General features: G+C 40.6%; 2 protein-coding genes across 2 annotated transcripts; one reads left to right on the top strand and one right to left on the bottom strand.

The window, feature by feature from the left end:
• Positions 1–5,894: 5,894 nt before the first annotated feature.
• Positions 5,895–13,533, top strand: LOC128516187 (uncharacterized). Its single transcript, XM_053490500.1, has 4 exons — positions 5,895–5,973; positions 6,067–6,134; positions 9,779–10,429; positions 12,072–13,533. Exons 2-4 carry the CDS (start codon positions 6,110–6,112, stop codon positions 13,049–13,051), a joined length of 1,656 nt encoding a protein of 551 aa, XP_053346475.1. The 5' UTR covers positions 5,895–5,973; positions 6,067–6,109; the 3' UTR covers positions 13,052–13,533.
• Positions 13,534–14,842: 1,309 nt separating this feature from the next.
• ccdc134 (coiled-coil domain containing 134) lies at positions 14,843–22,105 on the bottom strand. Its single transcript, XM_053490507.1, has 7 exons — positions 21,962–22,105; positions 19,417–19,570; positions 19,156–19,277; positions 17,904–17,988; positions 17,618–17,799; positions 17,456–17,527; positions 14,843–15,864 (listed from the first exon to the last, which is right to left on the bottom strand). The coding sequence occupies exons 2-7, from the start codon at positions 19,523–19,525 to the stop codon at positions 15,739–15,741; spliced, it is 696 nt and encodes a 231-aa protein (XP_053346482.1). The 5' UTR covers positions 19,526–19,570; positions 21,962–22,105; the 3' UTR covers positions 14,843–15,738.
• Between the last annotated feature and the right edge of the window lie 452 nt (positions 22,106–22,557).

Genomic DNA, 22,557 nt, shown 5'->3' with positions numbered 1-22,557 from the left:
ACAGACACACGAATCTGGTTGGGAGTGCTGTTTTATTTTTAGTAACAACTATTTATTAGCAGATCAAAAGTGTACCAACCTGATAATACTTTATTTTTATATGTTTTTTTTTGAATCCCCGAAAAACAGTTACTGATACAATAATTTAAGGTGGGTGTTTTGGTGGTGGCGGCATGGCATAGCCCTCTGGCCTTTAGGGTCGATGGGAGTCAAGTTCTGCCTTGGGCCTGTGTGTGGGGTTTGCATGTTCCCCCATGTATGAAAAACTCTGGTTTCTTGACATTTTCAAATTCAAGCAGTATTACTGAACCAGAGTTGATGTTTCCAGTAACAATTACAAAACTGTGTGTTGATGAAATCTAAAATTATTTAAATTATTTCATGTTTTCCAGATGTAAGACTGTTGGTTGTGTTTTGCTGAAAGTGGTCATCTCAGTGCATTCAAACAGGCGAGAAGTATAACTACTCACAGTGTGGGATGAGTCTTACAGAGCAATCTACTGTCCAAATACACCAGCACATTCATACAGGAGGGAACCTGTACGACTGCTCACAGTGTGGGAGGAGTTTTACTTGTCGAAGTCATGCCCGAAAACATGAGCGCATATCACTGCTCACAGTGCAGGAAGAAGTTTGCACGTCAGAGTGATCTCCGGCGCCATGAGCGCATCCACACAGGGGAAAAGCCATATCTTTGCTTAGAGTGTGGGAAGAGTTTTACTTGTCAGTATCATCTCCAAGATCATAAGCATATTCACACAGGAGAGCGGCCGTATCACTGCTCACAGTGTGGGAAGAGTTTCACTTATCAGAATACTCTCCAAAAGCACATGCGTATCCACTCAGGAGAGAAGCCATATCACTGTACATGGTGTGAAAAGAGTTTTACTCAGCAGTGTAATCTTCAGCGGCACGAGCGCATCCACACAGGAGTGAGGCCGTATCACTGCTCGCAGTGTGGGAAGAGTTTTACTCGTAAAAGTCATGTCCAAGTGCATGAGCGCATCCATACAGGAGAGAAGACCTATCACTGTGGACAGTGTGGGAAGAGTTATGCTGATATACGTAGTCTTCTCCAGCACCAGCGTATTCACACAGGAGAGATGCCAAATCACTGCAGTGTGGGAACAGTGACCGGTGTAACTTGCAGCACACACAACAGAAGCTCTACCTTTACAGACAGTGTGGATGGAAACATAAAGCAAGCATACAGTAAATGCTGTAACATGAAGCAACACTGTAATAAATAATGGATTGATTTTACTTTATAAAATGAAAAAAAGGTTGGACTATATTTTTAAGTATAACCCTCTTAATCTTTAGGTCATTTTTATCAAAATAAATAATTAAATAAAAAAGTGAACTTGTAGCCTTCCTTTTATTTACTTAAATAATTACTTACTTTCATTTTAATATCAATAATAATTTAAGTTACTACTACTCTTACTAGCATCTGTTTTTTTTACTAGGTGTAGATCAAATGCATTTAATATCACCACAGTAATAAGCCTGGCTCAGAGGCTGCATTGCATATATGGGTTTGTAAAATTAATTTCACTGTAAAGTTGTGTCCTGCTTGTCTGTCCTGGTGCTTGTACATTTGTATATTTATAAATCATGGTTTTAAGATGTTTTTGCAGGACAATAAAATGATCTGTAATGATCTAAAAAAAATAGTTAACCAGCATATCATTCCTGAACAATGTGGTGGCATCATAAATATCCTATTACATTAGGAAAACACTTGCAGCTTTAGACTTTATTTTCTGCAGTGTGCTAGAAAATACTTCTGTATCCTGTGAGTTACCCGTTTAATCACATCACACTGAACAGTTGAGGCACTAACCCTAACCCTAGTTGTATAAATTTTATTTAGGAAGATATTTAATTTCATATTATTTCCTATTTCATTTCAAACAAGTAAGTGGAAAATACTAAAAAAAAAAAAGCAGAGCGGAGTGACAGAAATATCTGCCCTACCTTTTTTACAGTTTCCACTTTGTGTGTGTGTGCAGGGTTAGGGTTAGCTAGTAACCCTAACCCCAATTGTATAGATTTTATTTCGGAAGATATTTCATTTCAATAGAAGTCCCAGACTTTTCTAACCCTCCTTTAGCCAAGAGGCTGCTAATTTGGCTACTCTACATTAGGCCATTACCTGAGCAATCTGGAGGGGAGTGGGGGTGGAGGGGGTGGGAGGTGTGGGTGAATGGTTGCTGGTGGCCTGTTTGTTTGTGATAAAATCTCACTGCACATAGCCTACTACTTCAGTGCCCTCAAGAATTCTGTGGTGACAAACCTCCTCTCCAAGGAAAGAAAATGCAGCGAAGACTCACCACTCGGCAGGCCTTGGAAATGATCCTGAGTGAAGTAAGCCCTTGTGACTCGGATGGAGAAGACATAGAACTTCAGCCGGATTCGGACTCAGAGCTGTCTGATCAGTCTTCAGGTTAAGTTTCATTTCATATTATTTTTTATTTCATTTTAAACAAGTAAGTGGATATAGTAAGTAAGATATTTCAGACCTTTTTCCGATACAGAGGAGGAGATACTGGAATTATAATTAGTATCTATGCATGCATTTGTGATTTCGTTTGACTTTCCCATTGCTCACAATTTGAATTTGTTCACACTGCAGATGAGGAGACTGCTTCTCAACCTAAAAAAAAAGCTTGTTTGGGGACTGACCTGACAGAGACAGCGAAAGATGGCACAGTGTGGTGTGAAGAACAGGTGGGGACCCGTCTTCCTTTCACCCCAATAGAAGCGTACTCCGCAGATGGAGAGCCAACGACTAAGGCCAGGAAAAGTATCTCGAGTCGCCTTCAGAGCTTCCTGTGTTTCATCATTTTTGACATGCTTCAGAGCAGTCAAGAATGGACTATTCAACATGCACAGCAAACGGAGCATGTTCATTGGTTCATGGACCTCCCTGAACTAATGGCATTTATTGCAGTTGTCATCTTGCGGGGGCTTACCAAGGTTCCATTACTACGTGACTGCTGGTCAGCAAACCTGGGAAACCCACAGATCATTGGAACTATGCCACGAAACCGCTTCCAAGACATCATGCGACACCTACGCTTTGATGACAGGTCCACCCGCAGTGATCGAGCAAAGACTGATAAGTTCGCTGCAATTTCCAGTCTGTGGGGATCGTTTATCACCAACTGCATCACGTCCTACAACCCTGGTCTACATATCACCGTTGATGAACAGCTTTTCCCGTCAAAGACTCTGTGCTGTACCCCAATTGTCCCAGTGGGGAGAGACTGTCAGAAAATGTAGTGATGAGGCTGATGGAACCATTCCTGGACAAGGGCAGAAATGTTACCACGGACAATTTCTTCACATCGCTGTCACTTGCGCAAAAACTTCTTAGACGGAAAACCACCATCCTCGGCACAGTCAACAAGATTCGCCAGAAAATTCCTCCATCTGCTAGACACACAGATCGCAATTGATTCACCACTCTGGTATGTTGCAGGTCTTTTGTGGTTCTATGTTTGTGTCTCAAATTTTTAGAATCAACACCTCCAAGTGTGTCATTGTGTGTAAAAGTGCTATGAAAATATCAATTTATCTTATTTCTTAGGTGTTTTCAACCACTGCTGCCACGCTGACGGCGTATGCGGCCAAACGGAAAAAGACAGTCTATATTCTTAGCAGCATGCACAGCGTGGTTCAGACTGATAATACCACCAAAAGGAAGCCAAACACTGTCACCCTTTACAACACCACAGAGTGTGGCGTGGATGTGATGGATCAGATGGTGCGGGAGTACACTGTCCGCACAGGAACACGGCACTGGCCAGTTGCCGTGTTCTATAACATGATTGACATGGCAGCAATAAATGCACATGTGCTATATCAAGCATGCATGTTGGTTTCTCCCTAAGATGGCAAAGTGAAACACAAGTTTGCTTGAAGTGGCTCAGCATGGCCCCACCTTGTTTACATAACAAAAGCATCTGTTTACAGCTAATTAAGGATATTAGCTAAAAGCCTTCCAGCCCATCGGCTGTCCGGCGGGTTTTATAGGTAGAAAAGGCAAATGGCTGCTCTCTGGGACTTCTAGTGTCAAGGCTATGGACTTAAAATCCATTGGGGTCTCGATTGAACGATTGGAGTCTGGTTCCTCTCAAGGTTTCTTCCAATTACCATCTCAGGGAGTTTTTCCTTGCCACCGTCGCCCTCACCTTTGGCTTGCTCATCAGAGACATTTCATTCATCATTCATTCATCTAATTATTATCTAGACACATTTTCCTCACACATACACACTTCCAAATATTTTCTTTTTTTAAAAGCAATTCTTCATTTCTTTGAAGCTGCTTTGAGACAATGGCCATTATTAAAAGCGCTATATAAATAAAATTGAATTAATATTGAATTGATATTGTTAACTGGGCAACACAACTGGCAAAATTAGGCTATAAAAACTTTTAACAGTGCACAACCTCAAACCAAAGAAGGTAAGTTAACTCAAACCTTATATAACCTAAATACATAACAATGATAGTTTTGCACTTGGCTGAAGTGACCAATGAAAAATAAGCGCTGGACTTGCTGGACTGGAGGTAAGGAAAAGTCTAGTCTAGTGTTTCAGTCCAAAGTCACACTCCTTTTAGTAGATATTTGCTGTTGCTACCTGAATTTTTTTACATTGTCTGGGCTAAAGGCATCATCTCCTGCCTAAAATGTCCAGGCAGATTAGAGATAAACCTAAATCAGGTTGAAAGAGTATGTTATTATTATTATTATTATTATCTTTGTTGTTTCCTTGTAATATTCAGTCAGAAAAAAAGTTTAAAAAAAATGATCAATGTCTGTTCACATTGTTTATAACATTGCGGATTATCATCAGTGAGTAAATATAAACTTAAAATATACTGTAGAGAAAGATTGCTGTCATTAAGGTCAGTGGTTAGCAACTCTTTACCAGACTATGAAGTAACATTGTCTTCTTTGTGCATGAAATGATAAAATGTCAGTATCCCATCATGAAGACTTCAAGAGTCTTCACTCATTATCTCATTATCTTGATCAAGTGCCTCATCAAGCAAAGCTGTCCAAACCTAAAAGGTAAGAAGGTAAGAAGAAAGCAACCAATTATATCATATAATATATTATATAATATATTCAATCGAATTATAAAAAGTCATCTAGAGGTCCTCTTACCACATTTTAAGACTGTGTAGCATTATGCAGTAATTTTTAAACCACAAACAAAACAAATACTTTAACTAAACTACACTACACCTGTCAGTCACTTTGTAGAAGAACTTTTTATTGATTAATATGGGGTGGCACGGTCATGTAGTGGATACCACTGTTGCCCTGTACCTCCAAGGCAAACAGTGCTATCCTCTGGGTTCAATTCTTGGCCAGGTTCCACAGGTTCTGTGTCCATGATGGAGTTTGCATGTTCTCTCCTTGCTTGGTGGGTTTTCTCCAGGTGCTCCAGTTTCCCCCCACAATCAAAGACATGCATATTAGCCTAATTGGCGTTCCCAAATTACCCATAGCGTATAACTGAGTGTGTGTGTGTGTGTGTGTGTGTGTGTGTGTGTGTGTGTGCCCTGCAATGGCTTGGTACCCTGTCCAGAGTATACCCCGCCTTGTGCCCCAAGTCTCCTCTGATAGACTCGTCGCGACTCTATATACAGGATGAAGTGTTATAGATGATGAGGGAGAGATATATAATATTATAATTCATATTTATAAAGTCATAATTCACTTTATGCCTGAAGTACCTTAATCAGAGAAAGAGATTCATCTTTTAAAGAAGTAAAGAATTACTTTTCTTTGTTACAATTCTTGTTTCAGCCCAAAGATGGCGACAGTGGACCTCAACAGTGTTTTTTTTGTTTTGTTTTTTTTCTGAAAGTGAAAGTAGAATTCCTCTCTTACTGTACAGGGAACATCCAGGTTTTTCCGTTTTGTTTGTTTTTTTACTCTACGGCCTACTGATGTATGATTTTCTACTAATTACTTAATTTTTATATACATGTATACACATATATAGGTATATATTTGTATAGTGTGTTTATTTTCTTGTCTACAGGTAAGTTGAGCTGTTTGTGCTGATGTGATAAAGTAAGATTAAGATGGCGACAGTAGCTACAGCTCTGGGTAAGATAAGATCTTTATATTTTTTTATTTATTTGTATTATTTCACTTTTTGACAATGCAACATTTTCAGCATTTTGTGCTGGAGTGTGTGTTTCGTCCTGCCTCGGTTATGCCAGTTCGCTGACAACTGTGTGTGTGGGCCTTGGTAGTGTCGGTGGGATTGTGACCAGCTATATGACTGTGATTTATACAGATGTGAATGACAACCTTGACCAACCAGTCTTTGTATTTGGCATAAAACGGCCTTATCTAAATGACAAATTATTCATAATTTTTATTATTTTTATACAATTTTAAATAATGAACATTTTATTCATGCCTTGAGCAGTAAGTTGCCAGACAGTACTTGCCATAAAGGAGCGTATGAAGGTTCCAAAGTAGCAAACAGTAAAATGGCCCAGTAAAGTCAGGCACAGGGAATTCAACTAATGCTTGCCCCAAGCACTATAGGGTGTGCAGGACCCTCTTGTTTTCTTGTCTTTTTCCCACTCTTTTGGACTTTTTGCGGGACTTTATCTGCTCAAAAACTCATGATTTTGGCAGACAGATTGGAATCTGCTGTCATTCGATGCCCGAGAGTCTGGGCCATGGGTGTAGCTTCCCTCAGGGGCCCTCTCATGAGATTTTGCTGCATACACACATACACTCATACACACTTTCACATAGGCACAGGGAACTCGGTAGACATTTAGAGCTCATTGAGCCGAACAACACTAACAGGAGGCCGGTTGTTTTGATTTTGATCTACTCCTTCTAGAGAATTTAGAGGATCAATAAACCAAACCGGGCCGATGTGATCTAAAGACAGTGAGGACACAAAATTTGCGAAGGGATTTTTGATATCTCAAACAAGTCAGCCGTGATAATTAAACTTACACTGAAAAACGATTAATAAATGTCTGTGTGGCATTTTATTGCATGACATTATATTCAGTGACACATTAAGTGACATCACATCATAGTGGGAGGCTTATTTTCTAGCATCTGAGGCCTATTTTACACACACATCTCACACACAAATCTCACACACACACAAACATGCACAAACACCAGAGGTGTCAAGTAATGAAATACAAATACTCCGTCACCTTACTTAAGTAGAAGTTTTGTGTATCTATACTTTACTGGAGTAATTCTTTTTCAGCCGACTTTTTACTTCTACTCCTCACATTTTCACGCAATTATCTGTACTTTCTATTCCTTACATTTTAAACATAGCCTCGTTACTCCTATTTTATTTCAGCTTGTCATTCAAAAAACAAACAAACAAAAAACATCTGGATAAATCGCGCCATCCGGATGGAGTGAATTTGATTGGGGTTGGATGAGAAGTATAAACATAATTTGCCCACACACTATTGGTTGGTACGCGATCCATCACACCTGCACATGACGTCACGTCACACACTCCAGCAAGGAGGTTTAAATGAAATAGCATTTTCGGTTAATAAGGTTGTGATAAGTAGATGAAGATGTCCATGATAGAGACTCAAGATTCGAGCGAAATGTCACAACCAAACACCAGCGAGGAAGGAAACAGGAATATGATATACTATATATATATATATATATACACACACACACACACACACACACACACACACACACATATATATATATATATATATCTTTTTTATTTTTTTTTGATGAATCACTTGTATTAATCCTTCACTCTGACAGCACTAATGTTTATTGTAGACAACCATACAAGGGTAATTGTTACTAAGCCTGCCCTGGGTGCACTAATTTTCCTGTATGTTGCCCTCACAGATTCCTGCAGCTAAGCTTGGATGTACATTTACATTCCAATAAAGGTTACCGATGACACGCCTCTGAAGTTTGACTTTTTGCACCATTAAAATACTTATAGGCAACTAGTTCTCATATCTTCTTCTCCATGAAACATGTTAATGCTCAGTAGTACACATATATGGTTCTTTAATGTATTTGTGTTGTACTAAAATGCATTCTTTTTCAATTGCCATATACAGAATCCCAAATCACTATGGCCGTTAAAAAATACAACAAAAACACAACAACACATTTTTCTTTTTGTTTATGAGGTGTTAGTGCAGTATATAGGCCCGTGGCACAGCCTAAGCTTTTATCCTTAATGCTTTTCCCCCTCACGTTACTTTTACTTTTATACTTTAAGTAGTTTTGAAACCAGTACTTTTACACTTTTACTTGAGTAAAAAGCTTGAGTTGATACTTCAACGTCTAAAGAAGTCTTTTTAAACCCTAGTATCTATACTTCTACTCAAGTAATGGGTGTGAATACTTTTGACACTACTGACAAACACACATATCACACAGACATCACAAATTTTAATACTCGCACATTCACATCTCTGACTTACATGCCCACAAGCAGAAACAGACACACACACCCACACACACTAACAAGTCACATGTCTCTCACACACATCACAAATGTTAACACACAGACTCACACAGGGGTGGACTGGCCACCTGGAGCAGCGGGAGTTTTCCCAGTGGGCCGTTGGTCAGTGTCGTCCGGCCCAGTCTGTACACAAATATATAAAAATGACGGAAACCATATTGCATCTCTTTTCTACTTATATGGATAAGTGTGTCGATCGCACGGGCGCCGCCGACAAAGAGCGCGTGTTCATTTATGTTACTGTACGGATACAGATGTATTGCCCTTCCTCAATCCGTCTTCTGAAGCAAGGTTGTTAAAAAGTTATGCAGATTCAGATCAGTGTAAAGTTAGTGTGATTTTAAAAGTGCTATAACTCCACCTGGCACAGTTTCACCCCAGTGGAACAATCTGACTACATGCAGTGCCATGAAAAAGTATTTGGCCCTTCCTGATTTTTTTTTTCTTCACATATTTGTCACACGTGTATGGGTGGAATTTCACCTAAACACTTTATGAGGAAAAGACAAATTGGCCTTTATGTTTGTGAGATATCATGAACATGTCGCAGGAGGTATCATCATGATGCAGCGTAAGATAAACCACTCATCAATGACACACACACACACACACACACACACACACCTAACAAACATTTAGGGCCTAATCAGCCCTACAGTATATCGTGTGTGACGTGTGGAATTGTGCGGTGCACCCGGGCGCGATGGCTTTTTGTAGGTCTTAACACTCAAATAACACACAACTCAGTGCACCCGGGATGGCGATGGCACAGGGTGTTTGGGCCTGTCATCGTTGCTTGCAACTATATTTATTATTATTATTTTTATACTTGGTTGAAGTGGACATAAAACATTTTTATTTATTTTTTTTACAATTGATCAAATTAAGAAAATAAAATGCACACAGATTGATAATTATGCAGAAGAGATGAGTGAAATTAGTTAATTTTCTTTAAAGGGAGTAAAGTATAAATAAATAATACACTACATTGGCCTAGAGTTACCTGAATGACAATGGCAAAGTGTTCCTTTTTATCTGGTAAAAATATAAATGAGTATGCATATTTGCAAAAAAAAAAAAAAAACCGAAACATAGATCGGGAGATAAGAAGTCTTACAGTATTGTAAAAAATGGTGTTATATGAACCTGTCTGAAAATCACTTTTAGGTGAGAGTTTTTAGCACCGATACCATGTTTTGGCCTTAACTATTTACCTTTATCCATTTTCTACCTTTTTCAGACTCTGCTGCTGGCCCCTCCTCTAGTACAGCTGATTCCACTTTCAGGATCTTGATGTTGGGGAGATCTAAATCTGGAAAAAGCTCATCAGGAAACACAATACTGGGATCAAAGTTGTTCAGCAGTCCAAAAGTTTCCAAAGAGCAAGTTACGAAAACTTGTGTTTTAGGAACCTGTCTTGTTGCAGAAAGGAAAGTGTGTGTGATTGACACCCCAGACCTGCTCAATCCAGATCTCATATCAGATGAGCTCCACCGAGAGAAAGATAAACTGGTGTCTCTTTGTCAGTCTGGACTTCATGCTGTTCTGCTTGTGGTTCCTATCGGAGAAGAGTTGCAGAATGAGGAGGAGATGCTGGAGTTCATTAAACAATTGCTAGGACCAAACATTCAGAAATTTATCATAGTGCTCTTCACGAGAGGAGACGACCTAGAGGAGGACGAGACGATCGAGCAGCATATTCAAAATAAGGAAGACGTGAAACAGCTGATAGAGAGGTGCTGTGGACATTTTCATGTTTTTAACAACAGACAATCAGTTAAACATCAGGTTACAGAACTACTGGACAAGATCAATAAATTAGTGAAGAATAATGGAGGAAGTTTCGTACTGGGTCAGAATAGGAGGAAAAGCATGGAACAGCCCATAGGTTGTAAGTTATCAATGTTGTACTATAACACACACACTGTACATATATTTAAATGCTGTCAATCAATTAAAAATTAAATCTAGTTAATCACAGTCATAGAGTCATTTAACAACAATTTTAAAATACTCAGATTTACTTGTATTATAAACGCGTAATGTTTAAATAAAGAAATGCATGACAAACTAGTGCGAGGAAACAAACTATACAGATTTATAATATCTCAAACATACAGTATATAACATTAACATTTAACAAACATTAATTCAAATCTCTCAAATAGTAGACTCCTTACGCGCATGTACTGTTTATTATAACACACAATGTGTGTGCATATAAAGCAAAAGAAAGTCCCATTATAGAGGTTATTAGTGGTGCTTGCAAAGCATCACTATTGTTATCTTGCAGGCTTATTTTTATTAGTATTATTTTTTTTTCTTATTATTCTTCTTCTTCCGTACAAAAGTTCAGCGCGTAACTAGTCCCGCACCGTTTGTCGTAGACCCATGGGTGAGGTGTCAAATCATGCGGCCTATACGGGAATGGGGGCAATTAACCGGCCAAAAAATCCCATAGACTTAACATTGAGGCCAACTTTGACGGATTGTAGCGCAGAAAGTGAATTTTGTAGAGATGTCAGATTTACCACATTTGAAGAGGTTTGCAGCCTGTGTCAGAAGATACCCCGCACAGGGGGATAAGTTCGACCCCCGGGGCAAGAGAGGTCCCCAAAGTTGCCCCATAGAATTTGAATGGGGATTTTGGCGACTTTGCCCATTGACTTATAATGGGAATTTAAAAAAATTACTAGTCCCGCACCGTTCGTCGTAGACCCATGAATGAGGTGTCAAACCGTGCAGCTTATTCGGGAGTAGGGTACTCTCACTGTTAAAAGGGGTGGGTGGTTAATTGCCCCCACAGACTTAACATTGAGACCAACTTTGACTGAGTCCCATGAGTGAGGTGTCAAACCGTGCGGCCCATCTTCGGGAACGGGGTGCTGTGACCTTTTTAAGGGGTGGGTGGTTAATTAACCACCCACAGACTTAAAATTGATTTAACTGTGGAACCGACTGTCGTAGAGGCACTCTTTTGCATGTATCATCATGCTCATAAGCCACGCCCCCTAGCACCTTCATTAGCATGCTGTTAGCATGATGCTAACGCGATTAGCATTTTGCTAGCATGATGCTAACAAAATTAGCATCTTGATAGCGTTATGCTAATTTCATCAGCACATCGCTAGCATGATGCTAACGCTATTAGCATGTCGCTAGCATTATGCTAACTTTTCACTAATAACATGTATAGAATGTTCCTAGCATCATGCTAGTGTAATTAGCATGATGTTTAGCTGATTAGCATGGTGCTAGCTTGATGCTAGCTATATTAGCATGTTGCTATCAAGATCCCATTGTCGAAGAGATATGGGGGGCCAGAGTTTCGCCACGGCAAGCACCACTCACATTTTCTTCAGGAAATGTACCTCTCTAGTTATTGTTTCTTATTCATTCTTTATCCCATTACGCATTTGACTGTTATTCTGCAGTTTCTTCAGTTACAGAAACAAAGATTACAGTTAACTTGTGAATTATGCACAAAACATCTAAGCTTTAAATGACTAAATGAAGTTATTTTTCTTTTCCAGTGTCAGAGGACACAAGCATTGTGCCACAGCAGCATCCTGAGAGAAAAGAGCAGCGAAGGCTGGTACTTTTGGGCAAAACTGGAGCAGGAAAGAGTGCTACAGGAAACACAATTGTGGGTAGAAATGTGTTTGCATCTGATGTAAGTTCATCTTCTCAAACACGAGAGTGCAGCTCTGAAAAAATAGAGAGGGACAATAAACAGATAATCGTCATCGACACACCTGGACTGTTTGACACCAAACTCACCCATGAAGAGACCATTAAAGATATTGTAAAATGCATGACTTATTCATCTCCAGGTCCTCATGCCATCCTCATAGTGATCAGAATTGGACGGTTTACACCAGAGGAGAAGGAGACAGTGAAGCAGATCAAAGAGCTTTTTGGTGCTAATGTAGAAAGATTCACAATGATCCTCTTCACCTGCAAGGATGAGTTAGAAAATAAAAAACCAAGAAAAACCATTCAACAGTACTTGGATGAAGGTGACCCGGAGCTGAAAGCTCTTGTGGAGAGCTGTGGAAACCGATTCTACTGCGTGAACAACAATGCATCCAGCTATCCACAGGTTAGAGATTTAATGGGTAAAATAGAATTGATGGTGGCTGAAAATGAAGGAAACCATTTCACTGAGGAATCATTTCAAGATATCGAACAAACACTTGTGGAAATTCAGAATGAGAAGCTGCAGGAGAAACTGAAGTTGTACAATCAGGAAGGAAAGAATCAGTCTGAGTGGCAGAAAATTTACTGGAGTCTACTGGAAGAGTCACGATCTGAAGCTCAAGTGATCCTAATTTCTGATATGTATATTGGTGCACTTGCGAAATTGTTTAGAAAGATACATGTGACATCAGAGGAGAGAGAGAGCGCAATTAAGGCAGCAGAGAGCAAAGGGATAAACAGGAGAAAGGCAGCGAGAGCGGCCATTAAAGCCACAAGTAAACTAGCCAGACAGAAGATGTGTGCCCATCAGTAAAATGATACATGGACAGAACTTCATTTATTTAACATCACATTTCAGATCAGTTTAGTTTTGGAGGAGTGTCTCCTTCCTTGTCAAGGAGCCTTTCAGGTTATGTCAATATCAGTCTTGTTCTACTGTAGATATGGATACTTTTTAACTGTTTCCTAGAGTGTCCTCACAAGCCCCTTTCCTGCTGTTCTAGAATTTATTTGCATGTTTTGTAATGAGCAGTATGATGGCTGTTTGATTCCATGGTGTATACTTGCATAGTATTCTTTGTACAGATGAATGTGGGACCTTCAGGCATTTATAAATTGAACCCAGACTTGAGGAGGTCCACATTATGTTTTCTTAAGCTACCTTGGCTGGGATCATCATTCACGGGCTTACAGCCTGCTCTAAAACTTTTGCACAATTCTAATATTTTACTGCGGCTAAGATTCTGTACTGTGTAAGATACGGTTTACTGTGCTTAAAGTCTTTTGTAAATCTCATTTGCTTTTATGTCATTTTACACAATACACTGTTCGATGCTTGGGTAATATGCTGACATTTACAATGACACTGATTAACCTCCATGTCACAGGCTTAACATTATTGATTAATAAAAAAAAAAAATAAAAAGAAACCACAGGTAATTTAACCTTTTAATAAAAGTTGTATAACATCCAATTTAAAGAAAATCAGATCGAATCAAACATTATTTATATACAGTAGCACCTTGTAAAACAAAATGTTAAAATGCTTTACAAGAGCAAGAAATTTCTCAGTCAATTTAGAAAAGCCTGGCAAAGACTTTATTTAACAAGCTCGTAAATGATTCCTAATCTGAAGCTGACCTTGTATTAAATGTAAGCTATTTCACAATTAAGAAGCAGCCACAACAGCAGCTCAATAAGGTGCATCCGGGAAGTATTCACAGCGCATCACTTCTTCCACATTTTGTTACGTCACAGCCTTATTCTAAAATGGATTAAATTCATTTCCCCCCCTCAAAATTCTACACACAACACCCCATAATGACAACATGAAAAAAGTTTACTTGAGGTTTTTGCAAATGTATAAAAAAAATTGAGAAAGTACATGTACTGTACATCAGTATTCATAGCGTTTGCACAATTGAGCTCAGGCGCATCCTGTTTCCCCTGATCATCCTGTTTCCCCTGATCATCCTTGAGATGTTTCTGCAGATTAATTGGAGTCCACTTGTGGTAAATTCAGTTGATTGGACATGATTTAGAGAGACACACACCTGTCTATATAAGGTCCCACAGGTAACAGTTCATGTCAGAGCACAAACCCAGCATGAAGTCAAAGGAATTGTCTGTTTACTAGAACACTGTGATTACGTGTGTGTGTGTGTGTAAAACACATTTTATTTTGTGTTTGAAAGTGCGCGTGTCTTATAACACGCGTGTCTCTGCGTATAAAGCAAAAGAAAGTCCAAGTTACGAAGTTCCACGAGGTTCCACTGTACATTATATATTTGATTTTTATTTTATGTATTTTAAAAATCTTTGAGTATTTGTAATTGATTTGTTTTTATATTACACACTTACCTTTAACACCAGCGTTATAAAATCACTCATCAGTAAAATATCATGGTAATAATATATGATTGTTCTGGAAAATTTCTTTAACCTTTGATTTGCTGATTCTGTGATTTGTTTCAGATCTTTGCCTCAGTTTACTTTAAGTCGGTTCCGTTTGGGGGAACACAGAGACGACGCACAGATGTGGAGAACCATTGTAATTAACAAATAATCGATGATGGACTTGAAATAAACACCATCTTACACTGCATTACAAATGTAGTAAATATTTAATACGTCATTTTAAACTTGTTGTACAACATTCATCCTAAAGCCACATTTTATATTCTCAGGCTCTAATGGTAGATAATTAATATTTCAAGATATTTCTCTCTCACACACACACACACACACACACACAATGTCAATTATTATGGACGACTGAAACCACCTGTGAGCTCTAGATAAATCCTGTCCTATTCGGTAAGCAGAAGTGATTTCGCGTACCCGTGTTCTGATTCCTGACACACACACACACACACACACACACACACACAAACAAACACAGGGTTGAATATTTTAATAAACTAGCAGTGTCTATCCTGTAGGTCTTCCTGCAGCACATCCCATGAGTGTATAAAAGCAGACCCTGAGTGTGTACCGCTGTGTTCCAGTGCTGCTCTCACATCACCGCCTTCTATTACAGTGAGGATGAGGAGGGTGTGTACCATCATGTAGGGAATGATCAGTGATGTAGAGGTGTGTGTGTGTGTGTGTGTGTTCGACACAGAACTGGAACACAGGACACATATTACACATCCTACACAAACACACACACACACTATATATATAACCCTAAACATTATAAAGACAGCCGTGTTCTATTAAACAAAAAGTTTATACCATTTAATAAACCTCATTATTATTATTATTATTTTAATATATTTATTTATATTGTTTGAGTATTAAAGTTAAACCGGTGTGAATCTGATAAACTATCAGAGCTGAATGTTCCTGTGTACCCTGACCTTCATGTTCTCTCAGCGCTCGGTCAGTGACCTGATCCTCTACCTCACCTACACCTGATGTAGCTCTGACTCAGACACACACACACACACACACGTCTATCTGTGTCTCCGTGTCTCAGAGTTCATCCAGCAGGGGGCGTTAGAGCTCAGAGCGAGAGCGGGAAATTCGCGGCCCTTTCCTCATCTCTTTCCTCTTCTCCTCCTTTCTCCTGCGCTTCTGTTCCTCACGGAGAATCTTCTGGAAGGCTTCTGCAGTGTGAAGCACCTGAGAGAGAGAGAGAGAGAAAGAGGGTTGAGTTCTGATCTCTGATTGATCAGAAAGTGTTGATTAATTTTTTGTAACAGCAAAAGTATTCACACCCTTTGCCATGACACTCAAAATTGAGCTCAGGTGCTTCCTGTTTTCACTGATCATCCTTGAGATGTTTCTACAACTAGATTGGGGTCCACCTATGGTAAATTCAGTTGACATTATTTGGATATCCACCTGCCTATATAAAGGTCCCACAGTTAACATGTCAGAGCACAAACCAAGCCATGAAGTCAAAGGAATTGTCTGTAGACCTCCAAGACAGGATTATATCAAGGCACAGGTCTGGGGAAGGGGATCTAAACATTTCTCCAGCATTGAAGGTCCCAATCTGAGGTCCGGAGCGCTCTGGAGCAGATCTTCATTGGGGATGTTTCTGTATTGATGCATTCATCCTTCCCTCGATCCTGACTGGAGTCTCACAGTTCCTGCCTCTGAAAAACATCCCTACAGCATGATGCTGCCACCACCATGCTTCACTGTTGGAATGGTATTGGCCTGGTGATGAGCGGTGCCTGGTTTCCTCCAAACGTGACGCCTGGCATTTACACCAAAGAGTTCAATCTTTGTCTCATCAGACCAGAGAATCTGGAAAGAGAATTCTGAGAGTCCTTCAGGTGCCTTTTGGCAAACTCCAGGTGCCCGTCATGCGCCATACACTGAGAAGTGGCTTCCGTCTGGCCAATCTACCATAAACACATGATTGGTGGAGTGCTGGAGAGATGGTTGCTCTTATGGAAGGTTCTCCTCCCTCCACAGAGAAACACTGGAGCTCCTTCAGAGTGACCATGGGGTTCTTGGTCACCTCCCTGACTAAGGCCCATCGATAAGACCTCTTCCAATCGCTGGACGGCTGGGCGGCTGGGCGGCCCACACTAGGAAGAGTCCTGGTGGTTCCAAATTTCTTCTATGTACGGATAATGGAGGCCACTGAGCTCATATAGACCCTCAATGACGCAGAAATGTTTCTGTCCCCATTCCCAGATCTGTCCCTCGATACAATCCTGTCTAAGAGGTCTACAGACAATTCCTTGGACGTCATGGATTGTTTTGTGCTCTGACATGCACTGTGTCTCACCAAATCATGTCCAATAAACTGAATTTACCGCAGGTGGACTCCAATCGAGTTGTAGAAATATCTCAAGGATGATCAGTGGAAACAGGAAGCACCCGAGACTAATTTTGAGATTATGTACATCTAATTTTTACATTTTTAATAAATTTGCTAAGATTTCAAATAAACTCATTTTATGTTGTGATTATGGGGTGTTGTTTGTAAAATTTTAAGGAAAATTAATAATTAACTCCATTTTGGAATAAGGCTGTAACATAACACAATGTGGAAAAAGTGAAGCGTGTGAATACTTTCCGGATGCACTGTATTGTTGTTATAGTAAATAAATGTTTGAAAACTGAAGTGTGAAAATAGTGTTAAAAGTATGTGCACCCCTCACTCACTCAAGGAGAGTCAAGGGTGCACGTATTTTTGGCCATATGGTATACTTGTGAGTGCTGGTGTGTGTGTGTGTGTGTCTGTCTGTCTCACGTCATCTTTCTCTGTACGGTATGGGTTAATGAAGTCTGAAGATTTCTCTGTGATTCCCAACTCCTGAGACATCTGTAAGCAAAACAATGAGATCAGAAACAGGACCGTCTTTGATGACATCATTATCTACTCCAGTCTGTTTTAAACACCACACACACACACCAGAGTAAGGACTTGTTGGTGATTCCCTCCGTTAAACACTCCAGACTGGTTACAGAAGCTCAGCCCCCAGCGCAGCGTCTTCTCCCACTCGGTGTTGCGGTCGTAGTAATGATGGACGATACGCGGGAAACGCAGAGCCACGTCTCCGAAAAACGCTGTGTTCTCCACCACATGGGAGTATGCTGTGTAAGAGAAAACGAGACAGAGGAGCTGAGAAACACACACACACCATCCCAGTGTTATGGTTTAATCTTATATGCACTGTGTTAAATGAAGTGAAACTCACCTTCTTTAATTTTATCATCCAGAGGAAATGGATCATCTGGCTGCAGGTTAGCAGCTACAAGAACTACTCTGGAGTCCTCTAGTACCTACACACACACACACACACACACGTGTCTCAGGACAGCTCCCAACCAACCTTGCCCTGCTGCCTGCATCAGCGCCACCACTGACACCAGTACCAGGTCCCAGTCCATTACCGTTTAAACACACCGACACCTATTTACACACAAGTTGTGTAGCTCCAGCAAATTATTCAAGACCCTCCGCGTCCTTTGTCCGTCCTCTCAGAGTATTAAGTGGAACTAACTTTCTGTACACGAAAAACAAAACACCCTGAGAGTAAACTGCAGGAACAGCGATCAGGTCAGGGTGTTCTCGTCTCTCCAAGGTCATAACAGTAATTTAAAGTAATGTGCTAACTTTAACTTTACTAACTTCCAACTTTTTGTGTGAACTTCAAAACTCAGAGTGAAGTACAGCTGGTTGTTAGGTCCGACAGTGCTACCAACGCTGCAGTTTTATAAAATATTTATCCCCGCGCAGATTTTTAAAATATATAACAACAATGACTTTAGTGTTAGCACTGTTGCCTTGCACCTCCATGGAGTGGGTTCGACTCCCGTTTTGGGGTCTGTGTGCGTGGAGTTTGCATGTTCTCCCCGTGCTTGGTGGGTTTCCCTCCACAGTCCAAAGACCTGCAAATTAGGCTAACGGGTTCCCAAATTGCCTATAGTGTGTGAATGAGTGTGGCTGGATTGGCACCCCGTTCAGGGTGGTATAGACGATGAGGGAGTGAATGTATTAGCATGTTTTAGTTTTATTCTTGATTGAAGGCATCGGTGGTGTATTCAATTCAATTTTATTTATATAGTGCTTTTAACAATGGTCATTGTCTTAAAGCAGCTTCACAAAAATGAAAAGAAAAAAAAAAAATTTTTTTTTAAAGGAAATATTTGGAAGTGTGAAAAAAAATGTAGAAAAATGTGTCTAGATAATGAGATTAAATGAATGAATGATGAATAAAATGTCTCTGATGAGCAAGCCAAGGGTGACGGCGACAGTGGCAAGGAAAAACTCCCTGAGATGGCAATAGGAAGAAACCTTGAGAGGAACCAGACTCAACAGGGAACCCATCCTCATCTGGGTGATATGTGATAAATAATAATTGAATTTAAATTATGGTCTGTGTGTCCCGACCCCAGGTTTCAGATTAAAGAAAAAAGGAAGAGAGAACAGATGAGAAGACGCAGTACCTTGAAGAGCCCCTTCAGCATGATGTCGATGATTTTGTACTGCTGATTAACGTCGTTCAGATCCACCAGATTCTTCAGCGCGTTTAGCTGGTCCTTCCTCTTCACCTCAAACAGACGCTTATCTAACACACACACACTCAGGAAAATAATACAAATACAAAATAATATCAATCTCTCTCTCTTTTTCACACACACACACAGACACACACACACACACACACACACACACACACACACACACACACACGTGGTGTAGGATACAGATCTCCAGGTTGGAGTCGTGTCTGTGGCGTGACGGGTGTGTGTTGGAGTTGGTGGAACACACAACACCAAATGCTGCAACCAGCAGCACAGGACACACACTCAGCATGACCAGCGGGGTGTCTCACACACACACACACACTCGGAGAACCACCTGTAACACACACACACAGGTAGAGAACACGGTTAAAAGAGAGTGCAAGATCACTGTAGGTGCTAAACAAAGTGCAGAACGCCAAATGTGGACTAAATTAAATCACCCCAATTACAGGTCGTAACCGACTTACGAATGAGTTCCGTCACGGGAGGACGTTCATAAGTCAGACAAAGTGAGTCTTGTATGCCTTTGACACGAATATACAATATAAACCATAACAATCCACTTTATTAAATCTCTGTCCCCTTTTCCACACACTGCCATCATGTGGCCAAAAACCATAACCGTGCCTAAGGAAATGAATCTCAGTGAAATGTAACAGTGTTGTCTCTGCACCTTCCGTCATTGTGTCTCAGAGCTGTTCTCCACTGTACTGGACTGTGAGCTCTGTTTTCTTGAGGATTTTCTGAAATTAGGATTATTCACCATCAGGACAGATTTACAGGACAGACGTTTATCATCAAGCTCCTGGACTGACTTATTGAAACCAGTAAGGCCGACTTCCGCACGCACACACACACACACACACACATACATATATATACAGTACACACAATACAGCAGACCATTTTATACATTCACTTACACACTGAAAATACTTGGATTGTATCTTCTTGTGCTATAAAAGGAATAAAGCACTTTAGGGTGGAGTGTTACGGGAAATTCAGGCTGTTTACAGCAACACTACATCACACCACATCGTCACTCTGTGTTTTTCTCTGCCTCACACACACACACACACACACACACACACACACACACACACACACAACTGTAAAGTTAATTACAGACTGAAAGTATGAGGTTTAACAGCACAAACATGGTGCAGATCAAATACGTAACTCAATACTTACTTCTAAAAACAGTTAAAAATACAATATGAAAGTTTAAAAATATACAATAAATTAGAAAACCAACCCTACCAGTCAAAAGTTTGTACACCCCCTCTAACATGGTCGTTCCTGATGTTTATTTCTCTGTACACTGTAAAACAATACTGAAGGTGTTTATTATCCCAAACACACAATAATCTCCTCTGAACAGTTGATATTGAGATGTTTATCTGCTACTTCTGCTCTGTGAAGCTTCATAACGGCTCTAATCTGAGCTGCTGGTTGTTAACTGGTGATTTCTGAGGCTGGTGACTCTAAATGAACTTCTCCTCTGCAGCAGAGCTCAGGTTTGGTCTTCATGAGAGACAGTTTCATCATCATGGAGATTGATGGGTTTTACAAACACACTCGACACGATACTGTTCTTGTGAGAACTGATCCAGAACACTAGACCTTCATGCCCTTAAATAACAACCTACTGGTTTAAGTTTTTAAGTTCAGTCTTTATTAGTCACATGAACATTACTGCACAGTGTAATTCTCTAGTCTTCACATATCACAGTTCCTGTAGTCTGGGGACAGAGCGCATGACCAGCCATTATACAGCGCCCCCTGGAGGAGACAGGGATAAGCGTCAACCTGGCAGAGCTGGGACTCGAACCTCCGACCTGATCAGTGACTCAGAGCCTTAACACACTGATCCACCACCGCCCTGGCTCTCCAATTTCAAGCTGTATTTTATTTATCAATTTTAAAATAAAGATAAAACGCAGACTGGTCAGAGAACAGTTGTGTATATTGTATATACGAGCATCGAACTGGAACCCGATCCCTTAAGTAACTTCCACAGAATTGACGGATGTATCTCCAGGGTGGGGCGTATCCATCGCCTGATGTGCAGGATGACACCAGGACGGATCAAAATACCAAAATATTATAAATACCAGCTATGGTGTCAGTGAGAACAGGAAGATGGTGGTCTTACAGGTTAGATGTAGCTCGTGTTGGGTGTTAATGAGTGTGAATGTTACTGACTGGGGTGTGAGAGTGAGAATAAAGGCTGCAGGACCTCTAGGACAGTGTGGTGCTGATTATTTCTCCATAACGTTCCTATAGTGAGGTGGTGTGTCTGACTGACTCAACCCACAGGACCTGAGACTGGTCTACTGGTTCCAACTCAACAACCTACACCATCACTACCATCAGGAGTGTGTGTAATCTCTCTAATAACCACCACCACTGTACATGAGGCTCATATTACACACGTGTGTGTGTGTGTGTGTGTGTGTATACACAATACTAAAGACACCAGGATCTCATCTCACTCAGTCTTCTATTGTACAGATGTACATTGTCCTTAAACACACACACACACACACACACACACACACACACAGATCATGACGGCATTAATAACGTGACGCGCGCGCGCACACACACATCATTAGGTGGTCGGTGTGTGTGTGTGTGTGTGTGACCCAGAACCTCTTCACTAATTACACTGAATAATAAATAACACACACCGGAAGTGTGTGTGTGTGTGTGTGACTCTTACCTTTACACAGGAAACCGGAAGCAGCAGCACAGAGAGTCCAGTCTACATCAACACTGGAACTGTGTGTGTGTGTGTGTGTGTGTGTGTGAGGTTTAAACTGATGACGTCGCGTTACTAACGCTCTCTCTCTCACACACACACACACACACACACACACCGGCTCTCTCGCGCCACTCCACCGCTGCCACGCGCTGCCCCCCGCCGACCAATCAGCGCTCAGCTCCTCAACACTCAGAGTGTGTGTGTGTGTGTGTGTGAGGTTATTACCGTCACTATACACTCCACACACAGATAAATGATGAGTGTTCCACACCGTGTGTGTGTGTGTGTGTGTGTCCCAGCTCTCTGTTTCCACCCGGACTGATTATCACAGACACACACACACACACACACACACACACTCTCACTCCGCCCTACAGAGGGCACTACTCATATAGTCCACTAGATCAGGGGGTTTAGAGACTGATCTCGTGCTGTGTATTATGGGATACCAAGTGTGTGTGTGTGTGTGTGTGTGAGAGAGAGAGAGAGAGAGAGATGTTAAACCTCAAACACAAAGACAAGTGTGTGTAAAAGATGAAAGCTCTGCACCTAGT

The sequence above is a fragment of the Clarias gariepinus genome, chromosome 28, assembly GCF_024256425.1.
Source record: "Clarias gariepinus isolate MV-2021 ecotype Netherlands chromosome 28, CGAR_prim_01v2, whole genome shotgun sequence".
NCBI classification, from domain to species: domain Eukaryota; kingdom Metazoa; phylum Chordata; class Actinopteri; order Siluriformes; family Clariidae; genus Clarias; species Clarias gariepinus.
The sequence above is the reverse complement of the archived record's forward strand: the minus strand, read 5'-3'. Positions and strand labels throughout refer to the sequence as shown.